Source organism: Capricornis sumatraensis, chromosome 19, assembly GCF_032405125.1.
Source record: "Capricornis sumatraensis isolate serow.1 chromosome 19, serow.2, whole genome shotgun sequence".
Taxonomy (NCBI): Eukaryota; Metazoa; Chordata; class Mammalia; order Artiodactyla; family Bovidae; genus Capricornis; species Capricornis sumatraensis.
The window spans coordinates 26,079,572-26,099,326 of NC_091087.1; the positions used below are offsets into that span (position 1 = coordinate 26,079,572).

At 49.5% G+C, this 19,755-nt stretch overlaps 1 protein-coding gene across 1 annotated transcript in view; it reads left to right on the plus strand.

The window, feature by feature from the left end:
• The first annotated feature begins 1,058 nt into the window (after positions 1–1,058).
• Positions 1,059–19,755, plus strand: part of ACAN (aggrecan) — a 38,966-nt gene continuing 20,269 nt past the window's right edge. The window contains 11 exon segments of the mRNA XM_068991220.1: positions 1,059–1,128; positions 3,610–3,993; positions 5,310–5,484; positions 6,783–6,910; positions 7,191–7,484; positions 8,735–9,139; positions 11,380–11,554; positions 12,355–12,482; positions 13,555–13,848; positions 16,534–16,749; positions 19,328–19,576. Coding sequence (XP_068847321.1) covers positions 1,059–1,128; positions 3,610–3,993; positions 5,310–5,484; positions 6,783–6,910; positions 7,191–7,484; positions 8,735–9,139; positions 11,380–11,554; positions 12,355–12,482; positions 13,555–13,848; positions 16,534–16,749; positions 19,328–19,576 — 2,518 coding nt within the window.

Consider the following 19,755-nt stretch of genomic DNA (forward strand, 5'->3'; position numbering starts at 1 on the left):
CTGAGCACCGAAGAATTGATGCTTTTGAAGTGTGGTGTTGGAGAAGACTCTTGAGAGTCCCTTGGACTACAAGGAGGTCCAACCAGTCCATTCTGAAAGAGATCAACCCTGGGATTTCTTTGGAAGGAGTGATGCTAAAGCTGAAACTCCAGTACTTTGGGCACCTCATGCGAAGAGTTGACTCATTGGAAAAGACTCTGATGCTGGGAGGGATTGGGGGCAGGAGGAGAAGGGGACGACAGAGGATGAGATGGCTGGATGGCATCATGGACTCGATGGACATGAGTCTGAGTGAACTCCGGGAGATGGTGATGGACAGGGAGGCCTGGCGTGCTGCGATTCATGGGGTTGCAAAGAGTCAGACACAACTGAGCGACTGAACTGAACTGAACTGAAACATTTGAGCACCTCGTGGACCAGTCAAATTGACACATAAAATCAACCATCACAGGGATCCTTTAGGATGAGACTTTACTGGTTAGAAGATGAGAGGTTCCCTAGAAAAACCAAAAGGAGATTATTTTAATTATAGCCTCACACTGGTAATTAAGGAATCCATGAAGGTTTTGTGAGGACAGAATTCTTGGAGAAGATATCTCTCAGATCACAATGCAGCCTCCTTATAGGTTTTTTTTTTTTTCAATAAAGCCTCTTTATTTTTCTTTGCAGTCACATAGGTGAGATAAACAGTAGATCAGCTGAGGATATTTTATAATATTTAATGTGTGTGTGTATACACTAAGTCGCTCATTCATGTCCAACTCTTTATAGCCTTTTAGATAAATATCTGTTGTTTCATTTAATCACAAAAGCTATACATGCTTATCATAGACACTTCATAAAACATGAAAAAAATCCAAAGTGCAAAATAAAATTATCCATAAAGCCATTGTTCGAGTATAATTATTATCACTTTTTTTAAATTAGCCTTCTCTTGATGTGATTTCAGATCCATGGATGAGGAGTTTATCACACTTGTCATGTGACACGTGACCCTCAACCTCACCGTATCTGAACCTCTGAATAACATCTCTGTTCCCCTCTCTTCCAGGTGAACTATGACCACTTTACTCTTGGTGTTTGTGACTCTGAGGGTCATCACAGCAGCCATCTCAGTAGAAGTTTCAGGTGAGGACATCCCCACGCATGTCTCATTTACCCAGCAGGCACTGAGGACTGGACTCGGGGGTCGGAGTTGACCAAGCCTGGCACTGATAGTGCTTGATCTGGGCCATCACTTTAGAGTCCCCCCCTCTCTGACTCTCCTACAGCCCCAACATTCTCTAAAAATGAGGAATTGTAGGGCCAGCGATATGTGTCCACCCTGCTCTATTCTCCCTCTGGGTACCCAGGATGCCCAGAATTCCCTGTCCAGCTGGACCCAAATCATCCCCAGGGCAGCATGGTTTGCTCCTCTGGGTCCACCCTTCCATGAAAAGACCACCCACCACCGCCAGTCTGAGCCACCAGAAGGCCAGTGGGAGAGGTGAAGGGGTGACTGTTTGGGTGTGGACACAGCTGGGTTGTGAGAGCCTGGATAAATACAGATCCTTCACAGTGCAGAGCCGTGGAGGGAAGAAAAGGGGTCCTGATTCCCTCTCCTCCAGCGTGGCCACCACATCCCAATGCAAAACTCTGAGGGATCCAAGAATTCTAAATTTGAATCTGGTTTTTCATTTTGAAAGGTATCATTGTCAAATAAGAAGATGGAACATTTTTTAAAAACAAGTTATGGGTCTATTGGCTTGATTTATAGTTTTAAATATTTAGGCATATGATCCATGAGTCTCCACTTGTACTCTTTCCCTGAGACACTTGAATAGCCAGCTGGCTATACCCTGGGGTGATTTGCCCACACAGGCCAACCATTGCATGAGGGTTGGTTGAGAGCTTTAAAAACTGCAGGGCTGGGTGCTGCTGTCACTTCCAGTTGTCCCTGGAGAACCGTGTGTGTGTGATCAGTCAGTGCAGTATTGTCTGATTCTTTGTGACCCCATGGACTGTAGCCCTCCAGGTTCCTCTGTCCATAGGATTCTCTAGGCAAGAATACTGGAGTGGATTGCCACACCTGCCTTCAGAGGATCTTCATGACCCAGGGATTGAACCTGAGTCTCTTATGTCTCCTGCATCGGCAGGTGGGTTCTTTACCACGAGTGCCACCTGGGAAGAACCTGCCCTGGAGAGCTGCCACCACAGAAACCATGCTGTGTTCTGTGCTAGGGCAGAGCCTCAGAGCGATATTTCTGTGAAGGGCCTGCTAGTGATCACCCAGGATATCAAAAGGTTAGGGCTGGACCCCAAACATTCCTGGCTCCCTCTTTCTTGCCTTGCTGTGTATCTGCCACCCACAAATATCTGAAACATTTTTATGGTCAACCTGCAGGCTCTCCTGGAAAAAAAAAGTTCAATAAGTATATGACTGTTCATAAAAGTGCTGTTTTTTCAAAGGCTCTTTCTTTCCAATACCAGAAGATTTTTTACCTCTAACAGAATTTACAAACTCTCTGCATCTTCCCTATCAATACCATCTAGGTTTGTTGTTGGTTTTTTTAATGGAATCTAATCATATCCCAGGAGAAGGCAATGGCACTCCACTCCAGTACTCTTGCCTGGCAAATCCCATGGACAGAGGAGCCTGGTAGGCTGCCGTCCATGGAATCACGAAGAGTTGGACATGACTGAGCAACTTCACTTTCACATTTCACTTTCATGCATTGGAGAAGGAAATGGCAACCCACTCCAGATCCCAACCTCACCCCAGGCTGACTCTTTGCAGACTTAAACGTCTGATCTTCTCTGATGCCTCTCCAACTAGGCCCCTGATCCCCCAACAACAGAAGAGAATGACTAGTCCTTCTGCAAGGTCAGGATGGAGCCCAAAGCAGACCTCCTTAAGTGTTTGATATTTTTATATCTTAGCTTTACAAGTTGTATAAATTTTTTCTTCCCCATAGTAATTTTTTCTTGATGTTGTTCAGTCACTAAGTCATGTCTGACTCTTTGCTACTCCATGGACTGCAGCATGCCAGGCTTCTCTGTTCTTCACTATCTCCCGGAGTTTGCTCAGACTCATGTCCATTGAGTTGGTGATGCCATCCAACCATCTCAACCTCTGTTATCCCCTTCTCCTCCTGCCTTCAGTCTTTCCCAGCATCAGGGTCTTTTCCAGTGAGTCAGCTCTTCACATCAGGTGGCCAAAGTATTGGAGCTTCTCCCCCAAAGTAACTTACCAATTTTTGAGTCAAGCTGTCACTCCAGAAAGACGGTTTCTGCTTATCCCATGGCTTGTCACTCCAGAAAGATGGGTTCTGTTTATCCCATGGCATGGCATCACCTAGGGTACCCCAGTTTGAGAAACAAAGAGGTACACCTCTGAGTTTCCCAATGGCCCCCTCTGCAATCCTTTCTGGCTCCATAGTTCCCATCTTGAGACACAGAGACCAGGGGGTCTTGAGAAAGCTGTTCTGGAAAGGGAATTCCATATGACACAGGAGCCTTCCCCAGCACCAGCATAGACATTGTCATTTCCAGAAGGACTGACAGAGAGGCTGGGTGGTCCTCTCTGGGCACTAATGGGTCTGTCTCCCACCCCCATGTCTCCCTGCACAGAACCTGACAACTCGCTGAGTGTCAGCATCCCTGAACCGTCCCCGCTGCGGGTCCTCCTGGGGAGCTCCCTCACCATCCCCTGCTACTTCATCGACCCCATGCACCCCGTGACCACCGCCCCCTCCACCGCCCCCCTCGCCCCGAGAATCAAGTGGAGCCGCATATCCAAGGAGAAGGAGGTGGTGCTGCTGGTGGCCACGGAAGGGCGGGTGCGGGTCAACAGCGCCTACCAAGACAAGGTCACGCTGCCCAACTACCCCGCCATCCCCAGCGACGCCACCCTGGAAATCCAGAACCTGCGCTCCAATGACTCCGGGATCTATCGCTGTGAGGTGATGCACGGCATCGAGGACAGCCAGGCCACCCTGGAGGTCGTGGTGAAAGGTGAGAGCCTGCCCGGGGGGACCCTGCTTCACCTACAGAAAGAACCAGAATGGCATCCTCACTGGTGGGCACCCAGGCAGGCTGGCTTGCAAACCCCGGCTCCTCCTCCTGCCAGTTCGCACCTCGGTTGAGTTACTTAATTTCAGTTGCTTCCTCTGTAACGTGAAGCTAGTAATATCACTCTCGCTGGACTTTGAGTGAATTAAACACTCTGTGGCCACAGTCACGTGTAATGAATGACAATCTGTGCTTCCCAACAATCCTGTGATTCGATTGCTTTGTGACCATCCCCATTTTACAGACAAGCAAACTGAGGTTAAGTGACTTGCTTGAAGTTTCCCAGGAAGGGAGCCAGAGCATCTCCTGACTCTCCACCCACATGTCTTTTCCTTCCTCCACCTCCAGTTCCAGAAGCCAAAGAGGGATGAGGACTTTCTGGTCCCCTACCCTCGATGGACTAAGGAATATGGCTGTGTTCTTCGTAGGCTTCAGGACTTCAGTCAGCACCAAGTTTTTCCTGTTGGGTTGTTGTTGTTCATTTGCTCAGTTCTGTCCAGCTCTTCCCAACCCCATGGACTGCATCATGCCGGGCTTCCTTGTCCTTCACTATTTCCTGGAGTTTGCTCAAACTCATGTCCATTGAGTTGATGATGCCATCCAGCCATCTAATCCTCTGTTTCACCCTTCTCCTCCTGTCTTCAGTCTTTCCCAGCATCATTGTCTTTTCCAATGAGTTGACTTTTCACATCAGGTGGCCAGAGTATTGGAGCTTCAGCTCCAGCATCAGTCACTCCAATGAATATTCAGGGTTGATTTCCTTTAGGATTGTCTGGTTTAATCTCCTTTCTGTCCAAGGGATTCTCAAGAGTCTTCTCCAGCACCACAATTCAAAAGCATCAATTCTTTGGTGCTCAGCACTCTCTGAAAGGCAGTCTGCTCCTACCTGTGCCTTAAACAAGACTCTCACTGGGATGGCCCTAGGCTGAGGGGGCATCTTTCTGCAAAGCAAATATGGGGTCCTGGAATGACATGAACAATTATGAGGAAAGCAGATTTTGATCCAAGTCAAATAACCTGATTATCAGAATTATCACAGGTTTCCAAAAAGATGCCTTGTAAGGTAATGAGCTCCCTGTTAATAGAAATGTTTTAGCAAAGGCAGAAGGACCCCACACAGATATGGAGCTGGGATCCACCCATCAGCGGGAGGCCCAGCCCAGATGTCTCTATGCCCCCTTGGCTCTCCCTGATTCTATGAAGGCCTGGATGAGGGGAGGCTGTGCTGACCTGCCATCTCGCTCTCCTGTGTCTTGCAGGCATCGTGTTCCATTACAGAGCCATCTCCACGCGCTACACCCTGGACTTTGACAGGGCACAGCGGGCCTGCCTGCAGAACAGCGCCATCATCGCCACCCCCGAGCAGCTGCAGGCCGCCTATGAGGACGGCTTCCACCAGTGCGACGCCGGCTGGCTGGCCGATCAGACTGTGAGGTGAGCCCCGGGGCCACCATCGGAGCGGAGTGGGAGATGGACTGGAACACTGACCCGCACTGAGCTGGTGCCAGCCTGACACCAAGGCCAACCTGGGCTGGGGCTAGACAGGTGCCCTGGCCAGTCTGAGGTCAGGTCCCAAATCCTTGGTCCTCTGTCCTGTGGTGGATGAGTGATCACTAGCAGCATAGCTCTACATGAGCATTTTCTCCATGCAAATTATACATCATTATTCTTCCTACTCATTTTTCCCTTTACATCTTTTTAAAATTTTGGTGTTTATGTATTTCTGTGACCCACTTTCTATTCTGTTTTTAATAGAGCAAGACACATGTAAATTAAGCTTTTTGGCTCATTTCCCCTGAGCACAGCTGCTAAGGGGTGGGTTCCCCGGCAAGACAGACAGAGCCTTAGCTTCAAGGGAGGGCAATCATGTAAGCAAGCCTGTAAAAGCAAGATGAGGCAATTCATTTGAGGTGGATCAAAGCTCCAAATGCAAAAGCCAGAACCACAAAGCCACAAGAAGAAAACAAAAGGAAATAACTCTGTAATCTTGGGATAGGCAAAAGATCTCAGGATAAAAAAAGCCATTAACCATTAAAAAAGGCAAAGTGATTCAACAGCCTAGCATAGTGCAAAAGACCACACCTCAGATAAAAGAGGTACTTATATACTTCAAACCCTAGTTTTGATGCTTAGAGGCTGTGTGACCTTGAACAAGTTGCTTAACATCTCTGGGCCCCACTTTCTTATAGTTTAGAGAGGTTATAGCACCTTCCTTCTTAGGTTGATGTGAGACTCCAATGATACAGAGCAGGGTTCAGCAAACTATAGCTCATGGGTCAAGTCCAACCCACTCCTTGATTCTGTAAACAAAGTTTTATCGGAACACAGCCATGCTTGTTATTTTGTCTGTGGTTGCTTCGTTTGCACTAGGATGGCAAGGTTGAGTGGCTGGTCACATGGAGACCCTCTGGCCTGCAAGACCTGAAATATTTACTATCCATCCTTTTACAGAAAAGGTTTGCAAGCCCCTGATAGAACGTTTGGTACCAATAAATATTTAGTAAAAGGCGCCGCTTTCTGTCACCAATAGTTATGAAAACATTCATCTCAATAAAGCTGGGAAAAAACTGTAGAAAACAAGTAGCCCAGAGATCTCAGCAGATCCCAGCAGATCCCGACAAACACATCAGTAAGTCACTGCTTCCTCCCACAAGGGAGGAAGGTACAAGGGCACAGGTCGCCGGCCCCCTCCGTCCCCCGAGTGTCACATCCCTGCTTTGGGTTCCCGGCAGGTACCCCATCCACACGCCGAGGGAAGGTTGCTATGGAGACAAGGACGAGTTTCCGGGCGTGAGAACCTACGGCATCCGGGACACCAACGAAACCTATGACGTGTACTGCTTCGCGGAGGAGATGGAAGGTGAGGCCGCCCCGCCCTCCCATGAGCCCCAGCCCAGCCCCTTCTTCCTGCGGACTCTCAGGGTCACGCGGGCCTCCTCCTGGGCAGGGTGATAATCCAGGATACCATACCCTACCTCGACGTCCCTCCCAACCCCCCATCCTACCCCTGAAATACAGATACGTGGGACCAGGGCTTTCCCCAGTTAAAGACCAAACTCAGAGGAACCTGGGGATCTCCCTGAGGACTCAGGGCAGACGTAGGAAGAAGCTCCTTACCCTCCTGGCTGTGCCTTTGGCAGGCGAGGTCTTCTATGCAACATCCCCGGAGAAGTTCACCTTCCAGGAGGCAGCCAACGAGTGCCGGCGGCTGGGCGCCAGGCTGGCCACCACGGGCCAACTCTACCTGGCCTGGCAGGGTGGCATGGACATGTGCAGCGCCGGCTGGCTGGCTGACCGCAGCGTGCGATACCCCATCTCCAAGGCCCGACCGAACTGCGGGGGCAACCTCCTGGGAGTGAGGACTGTCTACCTGCATGCCAACCAGACGGGCTACCCTGACCCTTCATCCCGCTATGACGCCATCTGCTACACAGGTGGGTTTGGGCTGGAGGCATTTCAGTGGGGGAGCATGCCACCGAAATGGGGACCCAGAGGATGAAATCTTAGAATGGGGAGTTGGGTTTTACCTCCTTCAAGGGTCCACTGGGTACCTGAACCTCATGTCTTAGCACCCCCTATTCACATGGGTTCCTTGGGAAGCTAGAATCACTGCAGCCTGCAGTGTACCCAGTACTATCTCATCAGCCCAGAACTGGGGAAAAACGTGAGATTCAGAGGCTGTTTTCTCAAGTTTGAATCACGTCTCTGCCACTCACTCCTGGGCAGCTGTGATAAAGTCAGGGCCCTGAGCCTCACTTCCCTTATCTGTCTAATGGGAAGATGTGGGGCCTGACTTGAGACCACGTGCCACAGGAGGGCGCTGTGATCTGCCCTTTTTAAAATTTTAAATATATTTATTTCTTACTTGAAGGATAATTGCTCTACAGAATTGAGTTGCTTTCTGTCAAACAGTCAGCCATACGTATACATATGTCCCCTCCCTCTTGAGCCTTCCTCTCCGCAGTTACCCTTTTTAATTGAATTCACTTCAAAATGAGGGCCATAGTGTTACTTAAGAGTGGGAAAAAGTTTTTGACAAGGGCTTTATTGTGAACATTTAGACTAAAACTTTTAAAAATGTTTTTATCCTGTATTTTACACTGTCTAGGGTTATTTGTGCAAACATAATTAGAATTACCCCCAAAAGCTTCTCTTCACTTTTCAATATTCCCACCACCCTGTTTGCAGTTGTAGCATCCTCATGAATGCTCTCTTTATTCATTACTAAGTGGCTCATTTGTTCATGACTGAGGCAGGCAGTTCTCTCATGGCACTTTCATCAATTTCATGAGCTCCTGCATCTTTGGGAAGATTTTTTCATTTCTCTTTCTAATTGATTTACATTTTCCCATTGGCTAGTTTTAACATCAGAGGTTCAGCAGGTGCTCACAAGATAGGTAAGGAAGCAACTGGCTGGCAAGGGATGTTGGAACAAGATGGGTTTAATAAGCAATGAGCTGATTGGTCAGGGTCTTGTGCTATGGTGACTGCATATTCTTGCAATCTAGGGCACCCCTATAATAAATACTCAAGACATTGAGGTCTCCAACAATGGCCCTGGCCAGGTGCCTGGCACACAGTAGGTGCTTTCTTTTCTTAGCAGAGAAGGGGAGCATCTGATATTCATCTCCATCAAGCCAGCCCCAGGCCAAGCACTAATGCCTGTCTCTGCCCCCTGCCCCAGGTGAAGACTTTGTGGACATCCCAGAAAACTTTTTCGGGGTAGGCGGCGAGGAGGATATCACCATCCAGACGGTGACCTGGCCTGATGTGGAGCTGCCCCTGCCCCGAAATATCACCGAGGGTGAAGCCCGAGGCAACGTGATCCTCACGGCAAAGCCCGACTTTGAAGTCTCCCCAACCGCCCCAGAACCTGAGGAGCCTTTCACGTTTACCCCCGAAGTAAGGGCCACTGCATTCCCCGCAGTGGAGAACAGGACTGGAGAGGCCACCTGGCCCTGGACCTTTCCCAGAGAGTCCACGCCCGGCGTGGGAGCCCCCACGGCCTTCACCAGTGAGGACCTCGTCGTGCAGGTGACCTTAGCCCCAGGTGCAACCGAGGTCCCTGGGCAGCCACGACTGCCAGGGGGTAAGTGTCTGCCACTCAAGGGGCTGCATCCAGGGCTGGGGGAAAGGGCTTGGTCTGGGGTCTTCTGTGTGCAGTGCAGGAAGTGCTCACTCAGTCGTGTCCGACTCTGCGACCCCACGGACTGTGCCCTCCAGGCTCCTCTGTCCGTGGAATTCTTCTGGCAAGGATCCTGGATTGTCCTGGGTTGCCATTTCCCTTCTCCGGGGGATCTTCCCAACCCAGGGAATCGAACCTGCTTCTCCGGCGCTGGCAGGCAGATTCTTTACCACTGAAGCCACTTGGGTGGAGGTTCTTCTGTACTTTCAACTTCACCTGGGATGTGAGAGAAGCCTCCCTCCTCTCAGACTCAGCTCTCCTCACTTGTGAAACAAAGAACAAGGGGGATGGTCCAGACCAGTGGTGCTCACACTCTTTTATGTGTGTGTGGCTCTCTGTCACAAAGCATTTCCTTCAAATGAAGTCAGAGGTAAAAACCAGCAAATGTATCCACAGGTAGAGGTGAAGGGCAAAGAGAAACCCGGGGCCCTTCTGTCCACAGGCCCTCCTCGCCCCAACAGACATTTCCGCAGAATAGAGCCGCTGAACTTGGCTGCACTGGGTACCCTCAGGGCTTCTCACAGCACTGGCCTTCCAGAACAGGGGTCTGCAAACTGTGGTCCATGGACCAAACCTAGCCCTAGGCCATATCCAGTTCTTCTGTGGCCCGTGAACTGAGAATTAAGAAGCTTTTTAAGTAGTTGAGGGGGAAAGTCTAAAGAAAATAACATTTTGTGACATATTGTGAAAATTATATAAAATTCAAATTTTAACGTCCACAAATAAAGTTTGACTGGAACAAAGTCACACCGATTCGGTAACATGTTGTCTGTGGCCATTTAGGGCCATTTAGGGCCATTTAGGGCTATCAGGATAGGATCAAGTAGATGTACAAAACCCATTTAGCCCACAAAGTCTGAAATGTGTTCTATCAGGCTTTTTCCAGAAAACGTTTGCCACCTCGGCTCTGGGATGGTGTTGTTTCAGATGCTTAATAAACATCTGGATGGGGACTTCCCTGGCAGTCCAGTGGTTAAGATGGCACACTTCCAGTGCATGAAGCATGGCTTCAGTCCCTGGTCAGGAAACTAAGATCCCACATGCCAGGAGACCAAAAAAATAAATAAATATTTGAATAACTGGGATGTCACATCACGTGGAACTTGGCTGGTTCCAAAACTCAAGTCCATGAATAGGAAAGACATACTGGGGTGACCTCCTTCAAGACCCTTGGTAGTATCTCCACCTGGGGGTGGGGCAGATGGCCACCGCCATCCACCTTCACTCCCATGATGCCACCGAGTGAGATGTCAGCCTGAATCACGCAGATAAATACAGTATGTTGAGAAGGAAGAATTGCTTAGACGTTTGGGGGTAAGGCCAACAATAATGATATCCCAAAGTTGGCTCAGGGCTGAAGAGACACCCTCACTCCCTCCACGTGGCCGCCTCCCATAAAGGTGCCAGTGGATAGGTGAGCATCTAACACAGGACAGGACAAGAACGTGGGGGAGACTCAGATAAGGGATCCATCCGCAACTGGATGTAAACTGGCCAGTCACCCAGGGAAATGTCAAAAACCAATGTGTGTCCAGTTAAATGCAATGGGGGAGGCGGAGTGAGTGGGAGTTCATGGACAGGCTGTGTCCTGTGCTCATCCCCCAACATATGCCCAGTGCACTGGCACAAACTCTTCCAGCTGTTTTCAGGAGGACCACCTACCCCCTGAACCCGGGACTTTGGGCCAAGTGGAAGAAAGGCAGTGGTTTGATAGATTTGTTTGATTTTTTTCTTTGTCCTTCTCTGTATTTTCCGAATGCTCTGCAATGATCACCTATTCTTTTCATACTAAGAGCAAGTGCCTTTGTTTTCAAGAGTCCGGGGGCAAATGAGCAGCCTTGGAGTGAGGAAGCCAGAATGAAGGGTTGGGGACACCCATGGCAGAAGGTTCCTAGAAGGCTTTCTCAGGAAGGTGAATTTCAGGAGCAGTGTGAACAAGCAGAGATTACCAGCTTGACAAGGAATCAGATGGGGAGTAGGAAAGGAAGGAGGGGATGAAAAGAGCTCATTCCTCAAGGAGCCAGGGCTCCTTCCACACCTGCAAAGCCTTAAGAACCAGGTACCACGGATATTGGCATTGTGGCCCTTGGTCCATGCCCTGATCCTGACCTGTCTCACCTTCTCTCCCTCTCCTCCCCACCCAGGAGTCGTGTTCCACTACCGCCCGGGCTCCTCCCGCTACTCACTGACCTTTGAGGAGGCCAAGGAGGCCTGCCTGCGCACTGGGGCCGTCATCGCCTCACCTGAGCAGCTCCAGGCCGCCTATGAAGCAGGCTACGAGCAGTGTGACGCCGGCTGGCTGCAGGACCAGACAGTCAGGTGACAGACGAGCTGGGCTCCCCTGCCAGTCCAAACCCAAACATGTGAGGTCAGGCTTGGGGAGCCTGAGCCTGTGGCACCCACCACCAAGCAGGCACCCATCTCACTGTGTGCTCCGTTAATTAGTGGCTCCTGGCTGACCCCTTAATTTCTCCCCCAGAACCAAAACATATTCCGAGAGGGTGGGAATGGGTTCCAGGAGACATTAACTCCTTGGTCATCTCTCCTCAAAAAACACACTGAGAGCTCCTTGTCAAGCCCCCCAGTCCTCCCCAGCCTGACCCTTCCATGCTGTGGGCTTTCTTCTGAAGCCGGGAATCCCTCGATGGCCCCCAGGCGGCCGCATCCCCAGCTGCACAGGGAACGTGTTGCATGAGAGGTTCCTTCCTGTTTTGTTTTTTTTTTTGGCTGCACTGGGTCCCCACTGCTGCTTGTGGCTTCCTCTAGCTGTGGCGAGTGGGGGCTACTCTCTCGTTAGTGTGTGCAGTCTTCTCGTTGTGGTGGCTTCTCTCATTGCGTAGCATGGGCTTTAGGGTGTGTGGCTTCAGTGGTTGCAGTGCAAGGGCTCAGTAGTTGTGGTACACGGGCTTAGTTGCCCCACAGCGTGTGGGATCTTCCCAGACCACGGACAGAACCCATGTCCCCTGCACTGGCAGGCAGATTCTTAAGCACTGGTGCACCAGGGAAGTCCTCCTTCCTGGTTTGAATCCTTCAGGAGACCTCCCGGCCTCACCCTGGGGCCCCGCATCTCCAGTTTTCCAGAATAAGCTCTCATCTGCCCCTCCCAACCTCCCTTGCAGATACCCCATTGTGAGCCCGCGGACCCCCTGTGTGGGTGACAAGGACAGGAGCCCAGGGGTCCGGACCTACGGCCTGCGGCCATCATCAGAAACCTACGATGTCTACTGCTACGTGGACAGACTCGAGGGTACAGGCCCTGTTCTCACATTCGGGCTGTGGAAGGGTGAGGGGACTGATGCGGAGATGCAGAGGAGGGGGAATCATCATCCACCTAGTCCTGTCTTCACCTGAACAGGCAGCCAGGAAAGGATCCTATTTAAGAAAGAAGGCCTTCCCAGTCCCTCTCTCAGGCCAGGCCCCTTGTCTTCCTCCCAGATGGTTCATGTGGATTCCCCAGCATTGCAGGGAAGCACTGGTTTCTTGAAAAACCAATAAGTTCTATGGATAAATGAATTAATTTACTTATACCAGAAAATGTTATATGCACCTTCTGCCTCATTGAGAATCTCAATGCCCATGAACAAATCAAAGACTATGAGAAGTCCTGCATTAAAAAAAAAAAAAAAACACTTCAACTCTGCTTAACCAAGCATCACCCAAGCTTAATGAAACACAGAACCTTTCTCTGGTCTTATTTCTTATCATTTCAATTAAAATCACCAAATTACTGTCCCACTGAACGCAGTCTTGGAAATGCTGACATTCTGGAGAGATTTCAACACTGCCACTCACTTGTTTGGGGACCTGGGCAAGTTACTTAACCTCTCTAGGCCTCAGTTTCCTCATCTATAAAGTGGAGCTGATTTATGCCTATATCAGAAACTTCACTGAATATTAAATGAGATGTGCGTGAAAAGTGCCTGGTATAAGCAGATGTTCAATACATGTGAACTTCCTCCCCCCAGATCAGAAACAGACTCCAGTGTTGTTCTGGGTGTTGGGACTCCAACCCCTGAGAGTGGCCACAGGCCCCGCTCCCTGAGTTCACAGGATGCAGGTGGGGCCACAGGTCCATAGCATTCAGGGCTCCATGATTAAGTGCTGAGGTTTAAGGGAGCACAGGGTGCCCAGGAGTGCCTCTCTTAGACAGAAGAGGGGGTGCCTACATGTGACTGGAGAATCCAGAGAGAAGGAGGGGAGGTTGTTCACATGGAGAGTGACTAACTCATCTTAGTGCAGCTGCCCTGCCCCTGGGTGAGCAGCGGCTGCTCTGGCCATGGGCACGGAGACTCACATCTGCCACCTGCCTCTGCCCCCAGGGGAGGTGTTCTTTGCCACACGCCTGGAGCAGTTCACCTTCCAGGAAGCCCAGGAGTTCTGTGAATCCCAAAACGCCACGCTGGCCACCACGGGCCAGCTCTACGCTGCCTGGAGCCGCGGTCTGGACAAGTGCTATGCTGGCTGGCTGTCCGACGGCAGCCTCCGCTACCCCATCGTCACCCCAAGGCCCGCCTGTGGTGGGGACAAACCAGGCGTGAGAACCGTCTACCTCTACCCCAACCAGACAGGCCTCCTGGATCCGCTGTCCCGGCACCACGCCTTCTGCTTCCGAGGTTTGTGTCCCCATCTCCCCTCCAGGCCCCCTCTGTCTTGGGGTTGACCCCTCCAGGCTCATCCCTCCTGATCTCTGCCCATCCATCACAGCAAAGAGGAAAAAGTCAATCCCTCTGGACGGGATGACCTTAGGCTTTGACTCTGGGAAGTACATCCTTCTCATGTGCACCCAGAGACACATAAAGAGAAACAAGTAAGACCTTGGGTTCTAAAATCAGGCAGATCTGAATTTTAATTATGACTCTGCTGCTTTGTGGCTGTGTGACCTTGGGTGAGTCACTTAGTCTCTCTGCTTCTCTGCTTTCTCTATAAAATAATGATATAATATTTCCTACCTTGAATTGTTGCTGGAAGGATTAACTGGGATAGTGCATACAGAACACTTAGCATAGTACCTGGGAAATAGCAAATGTTCAATAAATATTAGCTTTGCAAATAAATAACACACATATATGTTGTGTGTATGAGTGTATATAAGTATACATACAGTTTTTATTTGTACAGCCTGGTCAAACTTTCATCTGCTTCTAAATATTTCTGTGGTGAGTTTAATCAAATTATTATTCACTAAGCACCAAAAATTCACATTTCTAACTGACCCATGCTGAGGACTCTATACCATGTTATCAGAGTTCTGAGAGGGATGTCATCAACTCAGTGGGCATGGCCAGGGCATGGCCAAGGACTGGCTAGGCTCTGATTGGATGAGTTCTTACAAGGTCCATGGGTCCAGATACACTGCCCAGAATGTAGATTATAGTACTGGCTTGTTCCATATTTCACATATCATACATCAAAACTCAGTATATTTATAACTTCCTGTGAATATGTAATTATTTCAAAATAAAGTTAATTTTTTAGAAAAATCCCTGAGGGACTTCCTTGGCAGTCCAGTAGATAAGACTTAGCCTTCCAATGCAAGGAGCGTGGGCTCAATCCCTGGTCAGGGAGCTAGGATCCCACATGCCTTGTGGCCAAAAAAACAAAACATAGAACAGAAACAATATTGTAATAAATTCAATAGAGACTTGTTAAATGGTCTAAATCAAAAAAAAGGGGGGGAATCTTTAAAAAAACAAACCTTGAATATCCCAAAGTTTCCAAGACTTTCAGTGCTAAGTCACTTCAGTTGTGTCCATCTCTTTGGGACCCTATGGACCATAGCCCACCAAGATCCTGTCTGTGGGATCCTCCAGGCAAGAATAATGGAGTGGGTTGCCATGCCCTCCTCCAGGGGATCTTCCTGACCCAGGAATCGAACCCATATCTCTTACGTCTCCTGCATTAGCAGACGGGGTTCTTTACCATTAGCCCCACCTGGGAAGCCCCAAGGTCACCTTTTAAAACCTAATTCAAAGAAAGTTCAGTCTCACTCTGTCAGTCAAGAAAGCCAATCCCTTCCCAGAGGATTTGATGAGGCCCTCGCCCCAGCACCCCTCTCCTTGCTCTGGACATCAGAAGCCAAGCCAATTAGCCCCCCAGTAAATTCTCAGCCAAGCATCTCTACCATCCATCCCTGACCCTTTGTAGACTCAGCCTTTTATACATCTGCTGAGAAACCTGGCTTCCTTCCCGATCAAGTGCACAAAACCAGCACAGTTACTCCCAATCAATGAATCCTGCCTTCACCATCCAGTGCTAGGATGGCTCCATGCATGTTAAATAGCACTCTTCTGATTTTGATCCAGACACACTTGGAACATAATTTCTGTCCCCAAGAAAGGCAGCATCATTGCAGTACTTAGGAGCAGAGTCTGACATCAGATCGTGCTGTGTGCTCAGTCACTCAGTCATGTCTGACTCTTTCGCGACCCCATGGACTGTAACCTGTCAAGCTCCTCTGTCTATGGAATTCTGCAGGCAAGATTACTGGAGCAGGTTGCCATTTCCTCCTCCAGGGGATCTTCCTGACCCAGGGATCAAGCCCACATCTCTTGCATCTCCTGCATTCGCAGGTGGATTCTTTACCACTACACCACCTGGGAAGCCCCCAGCACCAGATACTTGGGCCCATGGACTAGATCTGTCACTTAGAAGCCACTGACACTGGAAAAGTCACTTAACCTTAGTTTCCCTGTCTGTAAGTGAGATAATGTATCTCTCTCACATGGCTGTTGTGGGATAAAATGATTTTATCTTATTTTAAAATATTTATTTATTTGGCTGTGCTGGGTCTTAGTTACAGCACGCAGGATCTTTAGTTGTGACAGGAGGGATCTTTAGTTGCTCCACACAAACTCTTAGTTGCCGTGTATGGGATCTGATTGATCTGGTTTCCTGACCTGGAATTGAACCCAGGCTCTTGCATTGGAAGCACTGAGTCTCAGCCACTGGATCACCAGGGAAGTCCCCTAAGATGATTTTATGTATTGATGCATCATGACACCTTTAAACAATGCCTGGCATGTATAATAGATTCTGCAAAAGAGGTGCCCCAGACCACCCTGAAATAAAGTGCTAATGGTGTGTGCATATTGATACAGTTGAAGCAAACAGCTCTTATTGATTAATGACAAACGTCATCTCACTGGACTGGGTCGGGATTGGAAGGCCAAGGACCAGCAAAATTTGTACACAAGCCTGGCCCACCTCATGGTCCCCTGGGTCCCCTGAAGAAGGGTCAGCCTGGGGTGGGTCACTGGTAAGGAGGAGCCCCCAGCCCTCACCACCCATATCCCCTTTAGGTGTTTCAGTGGTGCCCTCTCCAGGAGAAGAGGAGGGTAGCACACCCACAGCGGGCCCTGACGTGGAGGACTGGATCGTGACCGAAGTGGGGCCTGGCGTGGCTGCTGTCCCTGTCGGGGAGGAGACGACTGCAATCCCAGGCTTCACCGTTGAGCCAGAAAACAAGACGGAATGGGAACTTGCCTACACCCCAGCGGGCACCTTCCCACTACCAGGTCTGTCCGGGCTCTCCTGCACTTCCTGCTGCCTCCCTGGGCCAGGGTGTGGCCTGGATGGGGCAGGAGAGGATGTTCTCTCCCTGGGACCTGTGCCCTGACCCCCAGCCCTGATGTTATCTAAGTGTGCTGCCATGGGCAACTTCAGCCACCTCAGCAGGCATCTAGGACCAACTCCTAAGGGAGAAAAAGGGCAGCTTTGTTCATAAAGCACACCTCTTCTCTCTCTCTTTCACTCTCTCTGCACTCAATTATCTTCCAGCTACATGCTGCAAATGCCCAGCACTGAATCAGCTGGAGGACTCTCACCGACTCTGTGCTCCTGCATTCACACCTCTACTCCCTCACCTCTTAAAACTCTTGTGGGAGGAACTCCAACAGAGGGGAGAGGACCTGGGAGGGGGTGGCTGTTGGCAGTCCCACTGTGACCTGTCTTCTCTTGTTTCTCCTTCTGGGTCCTTTTTTTGGGCCAGGTGTCCCTGGTCAGAACTTCCTGAGCAACAGCTGTCATGATTAAATCACATGGGACTTGCTGGGATGAAATCCACAGACTCCAAACCCTATTGGAAAAAGCATTTACTAGGCATCAGGTTTAGGAAATCCTGACTTACAGAAACATTAATAGCACCCACCCCACAACCCCCGCCATTGCAGACCTCAGAGCCTTGGATGTGCTAATATGCTCTGTAAAGCAGAGAGGGCAGTGTATTCAATGGGTCCCAAATGAATGTGACCACAGGGTCTTTTTTTTTTTTTTTTCATGGGACATTTTTAACATGGCCCACTTTGGGTAAGGCTGATTTATGGTGATGCACAGTAGTCTGTGTGTACCTGCCAGAGTCAGTGTGCCCAGGGTCACATGCATTTGAAGACAGGAATATATCAAAACTTCCCACTAATTCATCCGGTCACTCAGTCAGTGCACAGTTCCCAAGCAATCTGGCCACACCAAGTGCTCCTCTGGGTGCTGGAAATGCAAACCCAGAAGGTAAAGTTGCATCAGTGGAGTAAGTAGAATTTTCACTCAGAGACCTCACCCAGTATTCACACCTGCTCCAGGCCCTTTCCTCACCCTTCACCAGGACAGGAAGAACTGAGTCCTCTTGGGCATGAGTGTATGGCTTGGCACAGGACTCGGGCAGCCAGTAACAGAAGTTATTCATGGGAGGGGACTCCAGTGGCCCCACAGAAATATTTCCCAATATTTCGTCAGTTCCCTACCACCTCACTGATTTGAGCCATATGGGGAACCATCTCTACTGCTGTTAACTCTGGACCTTTTTTCTTTAAATTGACTTGCTTTTGACAAGAAACCAAAAATGTAATATCTGTAAGTGGCTATTTTCTGATTTGTGGTGTGTGTATATATTTATGTGTATGAGTATGGGGAAATTCCCCGGTGGCTCAGTGGTAAAGAAACTGCCTGCAATGTGGGAGTCTTGGGTTTGAGTCCTGGGTTGAGAAGATCCCCTGGAGGAGGGCATGGCAACCCACCCCAGTATCCATGCCTGAAGAATCCCATGGATGGGGGAGTCTGGCAGGCTACAGTCTATGGGGTCACAAAGAGTCAGACACAACTGAAGTGAAAGAGCGTGCATGCACGCATGTGTATGTGTGTTTAAATGCATAGATAAATATCCACCTAAAATCCTCTTGTATGCATGCCACCACAGTTCCTGAGCTCCCCACCCTTATCCAGGATTCTCCTTTAAGTGAGAGTAGGCTGTGAGCCTGACCACTGGGACCCAGCACCCTCTGTGCTCAGGTTCTCTGCCTGGGAAATTAGCCCAAAAATACATGCAAGGTACAATCCCAGCTAGTTATTTTTCAATGCCAAAGGAAACAGGACAGAAAGGAAATAATGTAACCATAATTACTTAGAGTTATGGGGTTTCTGCCTTTTCTCTCTCTCTCTTGTCCAAATCCTCTCTATTAGCCCTATTAGGGGTCTCAGAATGGAAAAAGTTGATGTATTTTTGCAAACATCCCTCTTGTCCTCAGAAGGATGAGTTCTGGTGCACAATTCTCACTTACAAAGATTATCAGTGTGGTCAGAATATTAAAATCATTATGCCATGTCCTGCCCCAAACATGGGGGTATAAATGTTAAAACACATTGTGCCATGTCCTTCCCCAGAATTCCTAATTCAGTGGAGCTGGAGAGGGACCTGAGAATCTGCTTTTCTGTCCATCTCCGAGCTGATGCAGTGCTGATGGTCCAAAGACCACACTTTAAAAATCATAGTTCTAGATAAATGAGGTGATAATGTAGAAACACTTGAAAGAACGTGACCTTGATTGCCTTCAGCGGCAGCCAGGCTCTCACATACTGTGACTTGTATGGGTGGTGGCCCCTAGAGTCTCACAAAGCAGAGCCTGAGGGTGGTAGAGAGTTTCCTGGTCCCCATTCTCCCAAGTGTTTGTGCGAGGGTCCATTACAAAATGTCTAGACAGATCTCTGAGCTCTTGATGAAAAAGTTCTACTGTGGAAGAGATGGAGTTCAGCTTCTCTGCATGAGCTTAAAATGGGGCAGAGTTACTAAATTCATACCTCATCTTTCTTCTTCCTTTCCTCCAGGGATCCCTCCTACATGGCCTCCCACTGGAGAAGCAACAGAGGAGCACACAGAAGGCCCTTCTGCAACGGAAGTGCCCTCAGCCTCAGAGAAGCCGTTCCCCTCAGAGGAACCATTCCTCCCAGAGGAACCATTCCCCTCAGAGAAACCATTCCCCCCAGAGGAACTGTTCCCCTCAGAGAAGCCGTTCCCCTCAGAAAAGCCATTCCCCTCAGAAAAGCCATTCCCCTCAGAGGAACCGTTCCCCTCAGAAAAACCATTTCCCCCAGAGGAACTGTTCCCCTCAGAGAAGCCAATCCCCTCAGAGGAGCCATTCCCCTCAGAGAAGCCATTCCCCCCAGAGGAACCATTCCCCTCAGAGAAACCAATCCCCTCAGAGGAGCCTTTCCCCTCAGAGAAGCCATTCCGCCCAGAGGAACCATTCCCCTCA